Genomic DNA, 19130 nt, shown 5'->3' with positions numbered 1-19130 from the left:
ATCTGCTTTTTTATTTGGTGTTCTCACACTCCTCTCCTAAAAATAAGTGGCCCACTTTCCCACTTTAAACATGCATCGCTTCTCTCTATGTGATTCTTTTCTAAGATCATAAAGAATTTCTCTGAAGTAGCAAAAAGCATCTAAAAATATCTTGACTCTAAAAATAGAAAATAATGGTAAAATTTGTGACTATTGGAAACGATTGAAATAATACAGGTTAGGTTTTATGTACAAATGCTATGTAACTCACATGGGCTCACAAACTACTTCATGCAGTTCAGTTATTAAACTACAAATGTAGTTAATGAAAAGATTAAGGATCTAGAATGAATTAAAGGCCCAGCTGAAGAAACCCATAGCATTTTCAGACTCCTCAGTAATGATTCCCGTACATGTTTTTTTTTTTAATGTGCTTATCATCTTTATGATTTAATTGTGAACCATCTATCCCTTTTTGTAACGAAATATATTTTTACATTTACATGTTTATTTTTTTGTGAGATGATTAGCTTAAACATTTAAATACATTCATTTTATTTAATTAATTTATTTTTTAAAGATTTTATTTATTTATTTGACAGACAGAGATCACAAGTAGGCAGAGAGGCAGAAAGAGAGAGGGGGAAGCAGGCTCCTTGCGGATCAGAGAGCCCGATGCAGGGCTCGATCCCAGAACCCTGGGATCATGACCTGAGCCAAAGTCAGAGGCTTAAACCCACTGAGCCACTTAAATACATTTTAAAAGAAAATTTTATAGCACTATCTTAAAGGAAAAAATCAACATTTCTTGATAAAAACAGAAGCCAACAGTAAGAATAAATGGAGTAAACTATAAGCAAAATTATTAAAATCTATGTAGAAATGATAGCCAGCAGAAGTGTTCTTTGTGAAGGAAGTATTAAAGAGATGGTTCGTGACATATAAGCATCTACTGAGACCTTCCTCGTGACATAATCAGATACGATGGGGTAAGAAGACAAAGGGGAGTACATGCCTCATTTTGTCCTTCAGTTTTATTGATTTTCCTTCCATGTATCACCCTTAAATTTGAAATCCTTATGAGAAATAGGGCCCTATGATATAGTGGGGAAAAGTCCCAGGTCCAAGATAAAAAGGCCTAGATTATGGTCCCTGTTTAAATATATATGGGCTTTAACACAGGAAAAGCCACCGATTCTCTAGGCCAAAGACTTTTCTTTCTAGAAACTGTGGATAGTAATATTTGATTTACTAGATTGTTATAAGGAATAATAATAGCAGCTAAAGCTAATTGAGCACTGGACATTTTATCAGGTACATTCATTATTTTATTAAAGATTTCTAGGAGATGTACTATGACTAATCCTGTCTACACTGATGAGGAAACTCCAGTTTATGGAAGGTTAAGTACCCTACTCAAAATTACATGGCTAATAAGTTACAGAGGTGGGATAGAAAACTCAAATCTTACTGCTTTGGGTAAGGGTCTGCACTTACAGTGTTCTAAAATACGTTGTAATGTAATGTTCTAAAAATATGTTGTAATGTTCTAAAAATGTATGTTGTAATGTAACGTAATGTAAAAATACGTTGTAATGCCAACAGGCAAATTGGACATTGTATTTTTCCATATAAGATCGTGAGATCACTGAGGTAAAGACGAGATCTTCCCTTTGTGAAATCAATGTTTAGGAGGGAAATTCAGTAATTGCTAAGCTTAATGGAATTAAATTGACTATGATATTGGTCATAATTGCAAGGAAATGCCTATCAAAAAACAAATTAAAATATGCAAGATGCAAAATTACTTACATCTTTTTTTTCTCAGAATGAAGCCCCCACCCCCCTTGGGGTACTTGGGTGGCTGAGTTGGTTAAGGGATTGACTTTTGGTTTGGCTTTGGTCATGATCTCAGAGTCCCCGGATTGAGCCTGGCCTAGGGCCTCTGTGCTCAGCAGGGAGTCTGTTTAAAGGTTTTCTCTCTCTGCCCCTCCCCCTGCTGGTGAGCTGGCATGCTCTCTCTCTCTCTCTCAAACAAATACATAAATTAATAAATATCTTTTTTCAAGATTTTATTTATTTATTTGAGAGAGAGAGAGAACAAACAGTGGGGAGGGGCAGAGGGAGAAGCAGACTCCCTGCTGAGCAGGGAGCCCGATGGGGGGCTCCATCCATGACCGTGGGATCACGACCTGAGCTGAATGCAGACACTTAATCGACTGAACCACCCAGATGCCCCAGTAATAAGTCATTTTTTTTTTTTTTTTAAAGAACGAAGAGCCTCGTATTCTAGAATCAAATGCAGTGATTTTCAAGTCAGCCTTGGATGTCCTTCTATAGCTCTGGGAAATATACAAGAATATACGGAAGGCTTTCTCTTCTTTAGGGGCACAAAAAGGTCTATGAAAAGTGATGAAGGGGACAAAAAGCTCACTAGTAAAGGCACAAAGGGAAAGATCAGTCTGTGGGGCAAATACTAGGGAGAAATGACAATTCCCGGATGAAGCCAGCCGACGTCATGGCGGGCCCACTGATGAAGAGCCCACCAGGAGAGGAGACCTGTTCTGTCTCTGGAGCCCTGAGTAAGTCCCCAGGGAGGACATTCAACAGATAAAGGAAAGATCCAGAACTCTTATCTTCAAAGACACTAAATATTATCTCAAAAACCATCTTGGCATTATACAGAAGTGGGTCTGGATAAACTAATAATTGTTCTTTGATTCCATTTGGTATGTGCTTAAAAAGCACAAAGGAAGGGTCTCGAAGTAATGCCTTTTAGGTCCAACTCAGCAATGGAAATTGGACAGGCTGAGCTCTTTGGTTAGCAAACGCAAAGCGATGTGATTTTCATTTCCCAGCAACGTTTGAAATACAAGAAGTGTATGTTTCTTAAATTTCTTCAGAACAGATTAATAGAGTACTCACAAATGTTTATTAAGAACTGAGACACCGTTTCTTTTCACAGTTTTAAAACGATCTTCTGGGCATACTTGATAAACAAAATTCTTCAAGTATATATGTTTGTTATCTACAATTAAGGGGAAGGAACAATCCAAAAGACCATAAATCAGAACAGACAATACATTTTTTGACAATTTTAAATCCAGTTGCCCCAACTTGCCAAGTAATATTTCTTTCCCCTTCTAGGTGTTAACTACAAGATGGGTTCCTAGCTATACTGACTCAACAAAGAAAACAAATGAATATCATCACTATTTTTCCCCCTCTCAGGGGAATCAATAAAATCAAGATTTTATCTTTATTATATCACAATATATTGGTTTTAATTTTCCTTAGAGTTGATTTTTTGGGCCACATTCAGACTTATGTGGTCACATTTAAAATCTGTCCTAACATCAGCAGTTGTCTAAACACATAATCCTACCTATCATTCAGGCTTTAGCAGGAAAACCTTTCTCTAATGCTCACACTCAGTAAGTTCTGCCTTTTATGCAGTCCCTAGTCTCCTACATTTCTCCTTTTTAAATAGCCCTCATGATGACAATTAAATGTTCAGTTTCCATGCCCTGAGATAAAATCTCGAAGAGAGCGAGGGCTGTGTTATCTTGTTCACAGCTGTACCTGTCACAGTGTCTTAATAAATGAAAATTGAATGAATGATGGATGGATGAATGGACAGTCACTTCCTTCTCCGGTGTCACATTACAAAGCACTAACAAAGGAACCGTGGAACCTTAATTTCAAGGAAGAAAGACAAGGTGTGAGGAGTCAGCAGACATTCTAACGGTATGCAGAAACAATAAATTAAAAGAGTGGATACATATGTGAGTTTTATTTTACCTGTTATACTATAGGATGAGACATTTGTTTGAATGTAGATTCAATAGAACTTAGAGGTGTTACGATGAATTCCTTCCTAAAACTCCTAACCATCTATCAAGTTTGTAAAAAATCGTATCTACGCCAGTTACTTTTCCTCTCATTCTTCTGTATGAAGATATTTCTCTCGGAACACGCTGCTCTCAGTACCACTAATGTAAAAGCAAATGGCATATGCAACACCAATTAAATATTTATGCAATGTAGCACTGAAATGGTAAATATTGTATTATGCTTTCCACTTGTCATTAGGCAGGAGATGTTGCTACATTCCACAAAAAATGATAGCCCAAAACACAGAAAACAGCACCGTATTTCACAGAGAAGGTATTTACGTCTGGCAGGAACTGGAGTTTAGATAGCTTTAAAGGTATTTCTTATTGTTGTTGTCCTTGGGTGTTTTTCAAGTCAGGGAGATCTTTATATTTGAATGGTAAAAACAGTCTGCGTAAACAGAGTGTTTCTCATATATTATTTACTTTAGCTGACCTCGTATCAAGCTAAGAGTAAAATAAATTATTTTGGGGGAGGAAAGGAGGAGCTTATTTCTGACATTTGTATTAATTTCTTGAAATTGGTGATTTCTCTCATGCTTAGTAATAAATAATATGAGGATAAACTCCAAACTGAACATTTGTATGTTGTGCTAATAAAAGCAACAAAAAATTATAATGTCCAAAAGTGCAGTATACAATCTTTTTCTCACTTTAGGTTCAACTCAGAAAGTCAGAGGCAATTATACAGGTTTGACTATAATGGAACTGAATTCCAAGTGACTTCTCAATCTCTGCTAGGTTCTTCTTTATGACATAGAAAACTAATATTTTCTATAAATTAATATTTTCTATAAAATAACTAACCTCATATTTTCTGTACATTTCTGTAGTTCACACTGAAAGTCAGGATAGAGTGCAAATATGACAAAAGAGCTAAACTTTTCTGTGGATGCTGGAGAGATAAATATCTATATATATATGTATATATATGTGAATACACACACATATACACACATACACATATACACAAACGCATACACACATATATGGAAGCACAATTTCACTCATACAAAGTGCTGTCCTCAATAAGGAAAAAAAATACAATAATCTAGAATGGGTTCTTAGATTTTTTCTTTTTTGAATTCACAGACTCACTGCAGAGTGCTGTGGTAATATGCTTTATCATATTACTAGTTTCCTCCTCTTCTAGTGGTATAAACTGTTCCATTCTAATCCCGCTCTCACCACCAAATCAGGCATAAATATGTCCTTAATTTCATGGGTCCAAGGAGAAAATAAAATATTGATATATTGATTTAAAATTTTTAGTTTATAAGTTTCAATCCTCTAAAAATAGGCAATATTTTTTTCTTCAGTATGATGAAATCACATTAGTATTATTAAAAAGCTAGCATTCCATCTTGGGCAAAATGCATTTTCTGAATGTAATGTGACCAGGAGTTAAGGGAAGAAGCCATAGTGAAAAATGGTATGTAATTCATTGCTGGGTTATGTTCTATCACCCAATAAAACAGCACTTTTATTACAAAGACATGTCCAAAAGAAAAAAGAATGTCACAACACATTTTATTTTGCCATATATATTTAAATGGTTGATTTTTCATAAAGCATAAAAGGCTGGCGTGTTTTTCCCTCTGACCCTGAGTTGCATATATATAGCTAGTACCATAATCAATTTCAAGGTACACAGAGAGGTAAAAATGTTCATAAAATGCAAATTGACACAGAAGTAGGACAGATAACTGCCACGGAATCATAACGGCAATGAACCTAAATTCGACAGGTTATGTTTTGCTAGATCTAGGGAATGCTTATGTTGTTAAACAGCCTTTTTAGCAGACATGTGACAACATCTATTTTAGGAATCAGTTGGTAGCAGCTGTTCAAAGGAAATAAATAACTACACATGTATTTTTTAACCAAAAAAGAATATTGAAAATGCAAGTAGTTCTTTGCTTGACAGCATATGTCAGTAGTCCAGAAGAAAAACAATGCTGAGTTATTTCTTGTTATTAGGAAATGAGCTGACAAACCAGTCCCTCAAAAGTTAAGATATTTGTGGGACAGGGGCAGGGTGGGTTGGGGGGAGGACTATGGAGGGGTTGGAAGGTAAACGGGAAGCGACTACTAATAGAACAGGGTACCCTTTTTGGAGGTGATGGAAATGTCTACAATTGAGTGTGGTGATTGTTGCAAAACTGCAAATGTTGACTCGTACACTTTCAATGGGTAAACTATATGAGATGTGGATTATAACTCAATAAAGCTGTTATAGTAAAAAAAAAAAAAAGTGTCATCCAAGGAATGATTTGTTGGGGTAAACTGGGCCCAAAATTGAGAAAATATGTTAGCAAAGTGGAATTTGTCAAGATTTTTGTTTTCTCTCATTTTTCTCAAGTTTAAAGAACATGTGCAAATACTTTTGATGCTACTCTACAGTGGAACTGATTTGAATTTTCAGACTCTGCCTAAAAGTAAAGGGAAATGCTAATGAGATTAAATGTTCCTCATGGTGTCACTGGAAGTTTGACTTGATTTTGTTGCAGTTTTAAATGGGGCTAACAGAATTATTCTGACATTTATTTTGACTTAATTATTTTTCAATAATGTTTATGATTTATGATAAGATTTATGGGCAAATTCTGTGTGTGCAACATCAAAATTTCAAGGTCAGCTCCCACCCAGGAAAAAGAGCATTCTGTGAGGAAAAAATAACCAAGGCTTCTACTCATTCCACAACTGTGCACAGAAGTAAAAGTAACCAACAGACCAGCCCTTTTTAAATCCATTCTTTGGTGTATATTTGCTGGATATCAGCCCATCTTTTAATTTGCTAATTTTAGAACAGAAAAAAGAGGAATGAGTAAATTCAGGCTCAGAAAAAGTGGCACAAGTATTCCTTTGGTCGGTCTGTATCACTAAATATTGTCATTGAGTCTTCTCTTTGTGTTCAGTGGAATTTCCATTGTGTAAAGACACATCAACTTAAAGATTAATGCATTGATGGAGGATTTTAATTGGGAGTTCGGTCATCTAAAGAAAGTTGTAACGTGGCTCTGTCAAAAAGAAGCTGGCCACGCATACATGCTTGGAACATTTGATTTTTAAAATTGGGTTATGATCAATGATGGCGTATCTATTCTATTATCTATTAGCTATAACTTCTCAATTCTGCTCACTCCTCTATCCTAACAGTGTTTCATGATCTCCAGCCTAGGCTAGTTTTCTAATAGCAGGTCTATACCTATGCTGTTTAAATGGTAGCCACTAACCAAATGTAGTGATCTGAAGGGGCACCCTAGTTTTAGAGCAGTAATGTCCACAATAGCCAAACTACGGAAAGAACCTAGATGTCCATCAACAGATGAATGGATAAAGAAGATGTGGTATATATACACAATGGAATACTATGCAGCCATCAAAAGAAATGAAATCTTGCCATTTGCAATGACATGGATGGAACTAGAGGGTATTATGCTAATTGAAATGTCAATCTGAGAAAGACAATTATTATATGATCTCATTGATATGAGGAATTTGAGAAACAAGAGAGAGGATCATAGGGGAAGGGAGGGAAAAAGGAAACAAGATGAAACCAGAGAGGGAGACAAACCATAAGAGACTCTTAATCTCAGGAAACAAACTAAGGGTTGCTGGAGGGGCAGGGGGTATAAGGGATGGAGGGCTGGGTGGTGGACACTGGGGAGGGTATGTGCTATGGTGAGTGCTGTGAAGTGTATAAGACTGATGAATCACAGACCTGCACCTCTGAAACCAATAATACATTATATGCTAATAAAAAATATTTAAGGATTAAGTATTGAGTATGAGGGATATATATAAAGTATTAAAAAGTTCATTCGGTGATAAACATCTGATTAAAGAATAGGAACCCCTGTAGGGGAGAGGAGGAGTAAGAGAAGAAGAACAATTTCAACTACATTTATAATACTGCTTTCCTTAATCTGGGTACTAGGTGCATGAGCTTATATTCTGCTATTCTTTATACTTTGGATCTGTTAGAAACTCTCTATTATAAACTTCAAAAAATAAAAACAATTCTAAAAATTAAAAAAATGGTAGTCACTAGCCACATGAAGACATGGGGACAGAGGGAGAGAGAAAATCCCAAGCAGACTCCCTGCTGAGCACAGCACCCCACTAGGGGCTGATCTCACAATCCTGAGACCATGACCTTAGCTGAAATCATGAGTCAGACCTCACCTGACCCATTTTGCCGTCTAACCTTGTGAACTGAACTCTTCTTCATCTTTCAGGCATCACCTACCAGATCAAGTCTTTCCCCAACATCTTGAGCTAGGGACCCATATTTCCCTTCCCTACTCTTCTAGTTTTTGTTCCTAAGGCTCAAGCTGCTATTGAAACTATGTACTCTTAAAAGTACGTTCATGTATGACACTTGACCATGAGCTTCTGGGAAAAAGCTAATTTGAACCTCTAGCATCTATCAGAGTACCCAGAAAAATGTTGACCTAAAAATAATTGTTGAAAAACCATGAAAGTACCAGAAGAAAATTCAAGTGAATTTTAAAAATACTGTCTAGAGTGATTAAAGACTTTATAAGGTATAATGTGACATTCAGAAATTATAGAGAGGGGCACCTGGGTGGTTCAGTCAGTTAAACGTCTTACTCTTGATTTTGGCTAAGGTCATGATCTCAGGGTCGTGAGATTGAGCCCCATGTCAGCCTCTGCGCTGAGAATAGAACCTGCTTGAGATCGTCTCTCTCCCTCTACCCTACCCTTTCTCCTCTCCCTCCTTCCTCCTGCCAACTTGTGGGCTCACATGTTCGCTCTCTCTCAAAAAAAAAAAAAAATTATAGGGAAAAACTGATAAATTTAATTACCTAAAAAAATTAGATATGATATATGGCAAAACAATTATGAACAAAATTAATAACAGATAGGAAAATATATAGGAGATATGACAAATGACTTATATTCTAAACAAACACTTGCAAATCAAAGGGAAAAAAAGGAGAAAAGCCCCAGTAGAAAAATGGGAGAAACTAGGCCATTCTTTCTTTCTCTCTCTCTCTCTCTCTCACACACACACACACGCACACACACACACACACACACAAATAGAAATGGTCAATTTGTCTGAGAAAAGATATTCTGTAATAAATGAAAACAACAATAAAATGTTTTAGCCTGAGATTGTCAAGGGTCAAAAATCTTGAAAGTAAGTAGCATTGGTAGTTGTGTAAACAGGGTAATTTGGAAATAGTTTGTCAAAATGTAAAACACACCCACTATTTTGGTACACACTTTCAAAGGATTTATTCTGATAAAATATTTGATCAACCGGAGGCACCTGGGTGGCTGGGTCAGGTGAGGTCTGACTCTTGATTTTGGCTAAGGTCATGGTCTCAGGATTGTGAGATCAGCCCCTAGTGGGACTCTGTGCTCAGCAGGGAGTCTGCTTGGGTTTCTCTCTCTCCCTCTGTCCCCACCCCCCACCACCAACTTGCATATGCACTCACTCTCTCTCTAAAATAAATAAATAAATCTTTTAAAAATATTTGATCAGGGTGCCTGGGTGGCTCTGTTGTTGGGTGTCTGCCTTCCGCTCAGATCACGATCCCAGACTCCTGTGGTCGAGTGCCAGATCAGGATCCCTGCTCAGGGGGAAGCCTGCTTCTCCCTTTCCCACACCCCCTGCTCATGTTCCCTCTCTCCCTCTCTGTCAAATAAATAAATAAAACCTTTAAAAAATAAATAAAAAATAAAAAATTTTGATAAACTGGACACACACATGCATAAGAAAACGGTCACTGAACTTCTGGGAACTGGTTAAACACAGCCACTAAATAAAATCATACACATACAATGTTTTCATAAGTGACAAGTGAGAAAGCCTGGTACCAAATGCATTAAAAATACGAACTCCATATGCACGGACAAACATCCGGAAGGGTATACCCCGAGAAGTTAACGAGTGGTTACGTATGCAAGAAGTTCACAGTGACCTACGGGAATATATTTTTGCTTCCTTTTTCACCCTTTCCTTTTTCTCTGAAAGTCTGATAGGAATAGGAAAGACAAACAACAAAGCCTGTTCTCCTCCCCTACTTGCCTCCGTTTTAGAGGTGACTCACCTTGATTCTGCTGAGATAACTTTATCTTAGAAAAGAGACATGCTAATACTACATTCTTGGCAAGTGACAAAGAAAATTCTGGGACAGAAGTAATTCCTCAAGCTTTCTCTTTTCTTTCTTTCTTAAGGCTTTGGCTTTATATTGACAGTCAATATGAGAAAAGGGACCTCTAAGGGAATGCGGAAAAAAAAGTGTAAGGACGGCTGTACTTTTGTTAAAGGTTGTGAGGTCAACCTGATGAGGACATCGGTCTCCCCATCAATTCTGGGATTTATCAGACTGATCTAAGCCGGACAGGCAAAGGTCCCTTGTCTCTGCTGTACACCATGTCAATAGAAAAGGACAACCTTCCCTGATGAGGAGTGCTTCTGTTCTTGTTTTCAAGGGTAAACACAGTCTCTTTGGCCTGAAAAGATGGGTCATGCTAACTGATGAACAAATCCTTTACCTGATTTGAACCCCAATGAAAAAAACCATTGCATTTGTGTATTAGTCATCAAGTACAGGAAGACCAGTGAAAATGGTAAGTGTATTTGGGCTTAATTAAAGCAATGGAAGTATGAGAAAATTCTTTGACGATAAAAGTAATTTTTGCCAGAGAACAGTTAAGTTCCAGCACAAGAACGAGATCATAACGAATGTTCAACAAGTATCTGTTGAGCTGAGTATATTAACTATACAATTTGTGTGTTTCCATGTGGGGCGAGAGAAAATCAGAGGGACAAGTGGATGATAGTGAGAAAAAGTATGGAATCATGGAATAAAGTACAATGGGCAGAGAAACAGGAAAACAGGCAGTTTGAAGAAAAGGAGCATTTGGAGTGTTTACTCAGAAGTCTGATACTCAGCGATATTCACTAGGGGCCCTTGAAAGGAGGACAAGTCTCACAAATAACAGAGAGCTAATCTCACATTAAAATGCTATTTTTTCCCGCTAATCACCCACTGTAAATAAAACTGCATGGTATCAATCTGATATTCCCAATATTGCACATCTGGTAGGCATTCAGAAAGGACGCCTACCCACAGAGCAACAACACAGACACAGACTGCCAGCCCCACATAGCTCTTGATCGGTCTGGCATGTACTGTGCTAAAAAAAAAAAAAATCCCCTACAAATATGTATGCTTAATTTATCACATCCCATTTATGCCTCGTGCATTTCAGAACCTTTTAAAATTCTTTAGCAGCACGCTGCTGACAGATACAGATAATTTATACAACTAACGAGAAGAGATTCTCTTAATGGCTAGGTATTTTCCAGCTGAATACTAGAACTCCATCTCCGAATACTGATTTTTTGTTGTGATAGTCCTCATTTACCTTGAGTGTTATGAAAGAGCGTAGTGACGGTTCAGGAGCGTGGGATCCTGGCCAAGCAACAACCCTCGTGGTACTTGGTTAGAGCATTTTTACAAGGAGGGAGTTAACTCAGATTGAAAAACGACAAGAACATTTCATCTCAGACGGACAGCGGCGCTACAAGGTGGTGTATGAAGCCCAGTGACGGGGATAATGAGGTTTTCTCCAGGTTTGGTGGGAAAGCGGGTCCCAGTTTATTAGTGATGTCTGCCACGGCCAAAGGATCGGAAGTAATAGTATACAGCTTGCCCCAGAATTGCCATCTCTGACTTAGTTATCCCTAAAATTCCTTCATGCTTTACAATTCTATATTCCTCTTAAATGTCGTGGCTCAAAATGGTTATTTCACTTTCCAAAATACATAATTTATAAAGAGTATGGTAGCTAATGACAGAAACATGTTCACGGCAAAAGCATCATGCAACTACACATATGGCTCCATAATACTCGTATTCAGTTCTAGAATTTCAGGGGCATCACAAATTGCATTGTAAACCTGAGGATGCATCACTGGCCGTGGCTCTTGTTGGGTAAACCATATCACTTGTGATGAACCTCGGTGGACGCCATTAGCATCTCGATGTGGTCATTTCTGGGATTTACAAAAGCCATTTCTAATAATCCAAATGCTCATACAGTTATGAAACAGTTAAAGAAAAGCACTATTTACAACTTCTGTTAGCAGCTCCCATCATTTGGGTTACTATGAAATGAAAACCATGATCAACATGACATCAGAAAAGATGAAAAATCCACATGTATGAATGAGTGTGTAAGTCATTCGTTGTGTTATGGATGCACAGGTCTCTGGAGAGTGTGGCTGAGGCCAGGACGACGGTCCTGAGTGACGAGCTTTACACCAAGATAGCTGAGTTAGCCGAAAGGTGTGTAATCTAGTACAAGGAGCAGAGAGCTCCCCGTCGAATATGCATTAAAGGGATTCCTGCGTAACGTTCCTTCCTGCAAATGCATGACTGACTTCATGTACATGAGATGTCACAGACTTAGCCATGTTTCAAGAGGGATGCGCCAAACTCACACTCTAGTCACATTCTAGTCTGCGGCCAAGCATAGACCTCGATTTTGGGGCAAATGCAGCTTTTCTATTTATCCAAATTGCCCGAAGATGACTGAAGACGTTCTGTGGATTGACAAGGTATTAACTAATCCCTCCTCCAGAAACTAAACCTCGTAATATCCTCCTTGGCCACCTAAATGGATGAAACCAGCAAGACCACCATATAACATCCCAACGCACAGACAAAGTAATTGTCAAACTGGGTTCTTACCTATAAAATATGAGAGGAGTATTGCCAGGAGCACGGAGACCCCTACAGCGCACAGGGCAGTACATTTCCAGCTACAGTACTTGGAAGACTTCTTGAATTTAAAAGCACTTCTTGATAGGGTGTTTCTAGGTAGTGGCCGAGTCGGCGGCGAATAAACAGAGCCAGATGCCATCGTGTATCCTGGGGTTGCAGTGCTGAACAGTGGCGTTGTCCCTGTTCCTGTTTTGAATAGGAAATGCCTGTGGAATAGAACAATTATCATCAGAAGATACAGATATGCTAACCTGTGGGAGACAGACACAGCTATCCATGAGCTCTTCCCCCCGTCTTCTGTCCCTCTCATTGCCTCATTACCTCTATTTAAAAATATTAGAAATTAAGGAAATATCTTAACCAACTCATAATGGTGAGTCTGATGACAGAAATTGACTTGTAAAGTACACAGAAGTATTGATGTACACCGATGATTACCGTCCCTTCAAGCAGATATCTTGAGATGCTCTGCGGTTATTCTAATCACACCATTTCTTGCCCAAAACCATTCGGGAACTTCCTTGTGTGAACTGTACTAAGAACATAATCACATTCCACTTAAGACAAATCACATCACTTTAAAGCTACACGTTGTGTTTTACGACTACATGAGACCACGTACTCGTATAAACACAAGGATGCATGATCATGTTGATGTTTTGCAGACAGACTTATTTTTCTGGAATTCCACGGAAACATTCTAACCCCAGCCTGCTCTCCCACTAACAAGCACTATCAAGCTTGGCCACAGGCAGCTGGTCAGGTCTCAAGGGATGCAAACCGATTTTATTCTTAGCTTATGTCAAACATAACCGGGGAAGGGGGAGAAAGAGGAAGGAATCACAGAACACTTCTAAAACCAACCTAAATAAATGAAGGGGTCAGTGAAGCAGGTTTTAGATCAAATACAGAAACAGTCTGTAACTGAGCTGGATGGCAGTGGAGGAAAATGCCTCTAGAAGTGGTACATTTTGAAAATGTATAAGCAGAAATTACATGATCACATGACAAGAGTGCTGTATAAGAAATTCTCCAGGAGGGGCGCCTGGGTGGCTCAGTGGGTTAAAGCCTCTGCCTTCTGCTCAGGTCATGATCTCAGGGTCCTGGGATCGAGCCCTACATCGGGATCTCTGCTCAGCAGGGAACCTGCTTCCTCCTCTCTCTCTGCCTGCCTCTCTGCCTACTTCTGATCTCTGTCAAATAAATAAATATAATCTTAAAAAAAAAAGAAAGAAAGAAATTCTCCAGGAACAACAGTTAATATAGATTCCTATTAACAATCAAAGTCCCCAAATTAAAGAAAAAAAGTGCCATGTTTTTCATGGTTTATATTTCCTGTTATACCAGTAAGTTATTGTGAATTCACTGTGTGTCCTAATGCGTATTATTATTTTCTCTAATAACATGTCCAGTGAAGTCAACAGACTGTTTTCTCTTATGTATTCAGGAGGTTATTATTCCATAGTGGAATATTCCACTACAGTACAATATTCCACTATGGAATATATATGGAATGTATGTATGTAATATATATGGAATATTCCACTATGGTACAATACAGTTTCTGTGAAAGAGGACTACAGATGGTACATAGCTGAATATTTTAAAATTTTACTACTGTTGTCCTTATTTTAATGTATAAGAGAATAAACTGAACATATCAAATAACTTAAGGGGTTCACAGGGCAGAACTCGGAAGCTAGACTACGAGGTTCAAATCCTGATTCGCTGCTGACTGTGCATATGTCCTTGGGGAAGTTACTTCATCTCTTTGTGTTTTGGTTTCTTAATCTGTAAAATGGAGACAGTAATAGCCTCTACCCTTCAGGTTTGCAGTGAGGCTCAAAGGAGTTCATATTTGCTGTCAAGTGCTTGGAATATGGTAAGCACAGCAGCAGTGTTAGATAAATAAAAGAGTCAGACTCATGAGTTTATGCGCATTACTGCTTATGAATATCGTTGCGAGGGTTAATCAGGTCCTTAAGTCACAAAGAATCCATTTCTAGAAAAGTACTAAGTGACTGACTGTGTCGCTGGAGTAGAAACAGCACGGAAGTCATGAAAGTTTGCCTAACACAAGTATAGTGGGAAGAATTCTGGAGTAGAAATCAGATCTGAGTTTAAGTTCCTGGTTGATCACTTCCTACATACGTGATTGTAGGAAGCCTCAGTTTTGCTTTTCATCTGTAAAACAGAGCTAATGATTTGCTTATCTCACAGGGTTGTAAACCCGTTAATGTATCTAAAAACGCTCTGTCGGGGTGCATGAGGGGCTCAGTCAGTTAAGCATCTGATGCCTTTGGCTCAGGACATGATCTCCAGGTCTTGAGATTGAGCCCCCATTGGGCTCCCTGCTCAGTGGGGAGCCTGCTTCTCCCTCTGCCGCTCTCCCTGCTTGTGCTCTGTGTTAAATAAATAAATAAAATTTTTTAAAAATACTGTGTCCCAACACACAATTAGAACAGATGCAAATGATCAGTTGCTACTTCTATAAATTATACTAGTAACTGTACTGTGAGTCTCTTTTCCCATATGGAGGTACTTAGCAGGGCAAATTTTAAAGTTTATAGTCTGAATTAAATGTTACGTTGGACATAGCATTTTTAAAATCTCCTACCATATCCCGATTCAGCACGGTCATTAAGAACATGGGCCCTGGATCAAGACTGGGTTGAAATCCAGACTTTACCTATAATGAGCTGGATGATATCTGGTGAATGACTCAAATTTTCTGCATCTTGGTTGTATCATCCATAAAATGGGAATATGAGTAGTAGCTACTGTGTAGACAATTGTATGAGGATTCAATGGAAGTAACACACACGCCGTGTTTCTCTAAGTACCTAACACAAGGTAAGGGCTCAACAAGCCTTAGCTATTTATCTTCCCAAAGTCACAGGCTGCGTATTCCAAAAGACTAAAAAGGATCATTTGGGGCCTTCAGATTCCAATTCAATAGGTAACAACCTCTAAAGCCAATGCTTGTAGAATGAATTCCCAGTTTTACAAACTTGATACAGGAAGTTCTACACATGGGCAGGGATTCCGGAGGAGAAGATGGATTGAAACAGACCAGGCAGGAACCTGATTATTCAGACGAGCTGTGAGCAACCTCTTACTGTAAAGGACCGAACAGGAAACACTGCAGCCTTTTCTGGCCGTGCCCGCTCAGGACGGCAGCCATAGATCATACAGAAATGATCGTGTGGGGCTGTATTCAAAGAAAACTATGCTTACGGACACTGAGATTTTAATTTTATAGAATTTTCCCATGTCATGAAGTAATGGGGTTAAAGTTGTACAGTACTCTTTATTTGTTTATTTATTTATTTTACAGAGAGCAAGATCGCAAGTAGGCAGAGAGGCAGGCAGAGAGAGGGGAAGGGAATCAGGCTCCCCACTGAGCAGAGAGCCTGATGCGGGGCTTGATCCCAGGACCCTGGGATCATGACCTGAGCCGAAGGCAATGGTTTAACCCACTGTACAGCGCTCTCTAAAGTGAGTTTTTCCTCCTGAAATTCTCCCCCCTCAACCCCCTTGGCTGTCTGTGCTCTACTTCACTTCTCTCAATTCCAGTGGCTGCTTCACTGCGTTGGCTCCAGGAGAGAGGAGACAAAATGAGAAGCAGAAAGAGCCCGGGTCTCTAGCTGGTTTCCTATAGCCCCATCTACTGGGGTACAGCCATAATGTCGGGGAGAAATTCGAGGTGAGACGGAAGGCGTTACCCTCCAGAGGAGGAGGGGAATCCTGCAGGAAGGGAGCTGATAAAACAGAGGCTTCAACAAGGCCAGGGAGAGACGCCTGCCCCCCGCTTCATAGGCAGCATCTTGGGGAGCTGGCATGACTCCAGAGAGGGATGAGGCTCTCCACTACTCCCACACCACGCATGGGGGTACAGAAATAGCAGAGAGCACTACCTGACAATTACGGACAGAAACAAGCTGCATTGGAACAGCAACCAGCATGGCGGCCCATGGCCAAAGGCAGATTCCATTCCCTTGCCTTACTTAGTCTTTGGTACCATGAAGAACCTCTGGGGAAAAGCGGACATAGAGAGGATCTGGGATGTAACCAAAATGTGTGAAAGATACAAAATTTAAGAGATTAAAGGTTTGTCTTAGATTAGAAAAATCTCTCTACTTATTATCTAAGAGGAGGGAAACGGGGAGAGGTTGGATGAACGCAGAAGATTCCCCATGTCTCAGAAACACGGGCCCTGCTCCTGGCTTCCCTGGTGCTGGAGAAGTGGAGACCACAGAGCGTGTCCACAGAACAACGGAAACAAACCTGTACCTTCAATGTCAGACAGAGGCCTGAGGAGGCCTCTGGGTCCCAAAGACCAAAAGGACAGGTGGAGCGTGGAGGTGTTTCCGTTGGGCAGAGCCTCCCTGAGATTTCGGTGTCTCAGCAACATTTGTAGGAAGGAGAATTACTACTGTGGCTTCAAGAGTAGCTTGGACATCGCAGAGTGTCCCACTGGGCCTGAAGAGGCCACACAGGTGGGGATGAAGGTTGTCCTGGCAGTAACGTGGCCATCAACAGTGAAGGGACAGATAGTTATGTGCGGACTCCACCACGATCACGTGAAGAAATAGACCAGCGGGCTCTGAAATTCCGCCATCTGAAAAGCATCCCACGAGTTTTCTAAGGAGAGAATTATTTTATCACCGAATTCACCATCCAGAAACGTCTTTCCATGTGTCACTCCGGCCTCTCCACGTCCTGTGACTCTCTGCCAGGTCATTCCAGCCTCAGGAACATGCTTCTCATGTATTTAAAAAAAAAAAAAAAAAAAAATCCTGCCAAAATTACTATCAAAACCAGACGGTTTTGACCCGGCATCCACATGAGGTTTGGAGAAGAAAGGGAGAGATTTTCTTTACTTCTCAGACCGTATTTGGGAATGAAAAAAGCGAATCCTGTGAGAATATCCCCCATTGTATTCGGCAATAAAGCTGCAGCTTCTTTTTTAACACAGAGCACACGGGCGCAGGCTGATTCGGTTCTGATGTGTCTAATGATGCCCTGCGTGTCGCCTGCCTCCAGTCCCTCCGCTCTCGGGGCCGCCGTTTCACTCTGGTGATGAACTAGAGAGGCGCACTTGAAGACAGACTATCAGAGACTGAGATGAGGAAAATCAATTTCAAAGCCCCGAAGACGGCTGGCTGGTGCGGGAGGTCACTGAACACTAACCGTTGCTTTGTGGCTTCGGAATCTTGAGGGGGGGATTCTATTGAACAACAACAACAACAAGCCGACGAGGGCTGGGGAACGCTACCGCCTTATCCCCCGCGTAGCCATGCCACCGGCCACGGAAACAATTACTCTGGATTCAGCACAATTAATAACTGCTCCTTTTCCTTCTGAAGGTGAAAGAGCTGCTTCTTTGTGGATCTGCCTTCAGGACCGACCAGCCTTTTCATTTCAGCTTCCGCCTTCTGTCCTGGCTTCTATTTCTCACCGAGCCTGGGAAGGAGCTTTCTACGGGTCATGCCACAAATTTAAAATTAGGAGGGACAGGACTGAATCCCTCCATTCTTTCCTGCTGTCCCCATTCAGATTTTTGGGTCACCGTTAGTAACTCTATCCTGCAGGTTTCGCTGAGGGACTCAGGGGCAATTTTCAATTACTCTTCTGGCCTGCCTGTCCTGTGCAGTCCCCTACCCCCCACCTCCCTACCCCCCAGTGGTCCCCCTAACAGAGAACCCTGCATTCTTTCCTTTGTGGCCTGCCTGTCTTCCTTCCCTTCCCCTCCCCTCCTTCTCCCTTCGTTAGTTCCTTCCTTCCTTCCTTCCCATCTCCCTGTCTTCTCCCTTCCCTTTCCCCTTTCTTTCCTGTCTGATTTTCTGTGGGGTTGAGAAGTTCTTCTGAGTTCTTACACTTCAACTTCCTCTTCTGAATCTATTTGGCAGAGGCAAAGGTGAGGCGAAAGTAACATTTTCATTTCACGTTTTCTACTCTCAGATGAAACGTCATGGTTTAAATGCTAGATCCTGAACTATTTCTATACCTCCAGTCGTAATTCCTCCCTGCTCTTCTCTCAAGCCTCTGACCACTGCCTCTTGTCCTTTGTTTTGCTTTCTTCCCCCTATGTCTTCTCAGGGATGTTTCATTGTTTAGAAATTCTACACTTTTGATTGGTTTTGTCTTTCAGAATAATAAACTACAAAACTCACGATCATAAAAGTTTTAATGGCAAAATAATCAGATTTTTGAAGTAAATTTAAATGTCCTTTTATATATGATATGATATGATGTTATATGATACATCAACATACCAATGCTCATTTGAAAAGATCCTGACATCAAGTACAAAATTAAATAAGTTATAATATATAATTAAATTGTAAGCTCACAACAAAAATTGTAAGACTGCAAGAGTCACTAGGAAACAAATGGGTTCATACCAGTCTTTTGTTCAGAACATTAACATAATCATGTTATTCCTCTAATATCAAGAGCACGGTTTCATAAGTTGCAAATCTCA

The 19130-nt window shown here is 39.8% G+C and overlaps 1 protein-coding gene across 5 annotated transcripts in view; it reads right to left on the bottom strand.

Annotated features, from left to right (window-relative positions):
• Positions 1–19130, bottom strand: part of TENM3 (teneurin transmembrane protein 3) — a 592885-nt gene that overhangs the window by 144939 nt on the left and 428816 nt on the right. For all 5 annotated transcript variants that reach the window (XM_032869853.1, XM_032869854.1, XM_032869855.1 and 2 more), the window contains one exon: positions 12611–12849. In XM_032869853.1, coding sequence (XP_032725744.1) covers positions 12611–12849 — 239 coding nt within the window. The remainder of the gene's footprint in view (positions 1–12610; positions 12850–19130) is intronic.

This window comes from Lontra canadensis, unplaced genomic scaffold, assembly GCF_010015895.1.
Source record: "Lontra canadensis isolate GAN:19392208 unplaced genomic scaffold, GSC_riverotter_1.0 scaffold39, whole genome shotgun sequence".
NCBI lineage: Eukaryota > Metazoa > Chordata > Mammalia > Carnivora > Mustelidae > Lontra > Lontra canadensis.
The sequence above is the reverse complement of the archived record's forward strand: the minus strand, read 5'-3'. Positions and strand labels throughout refer to the sequence as shown.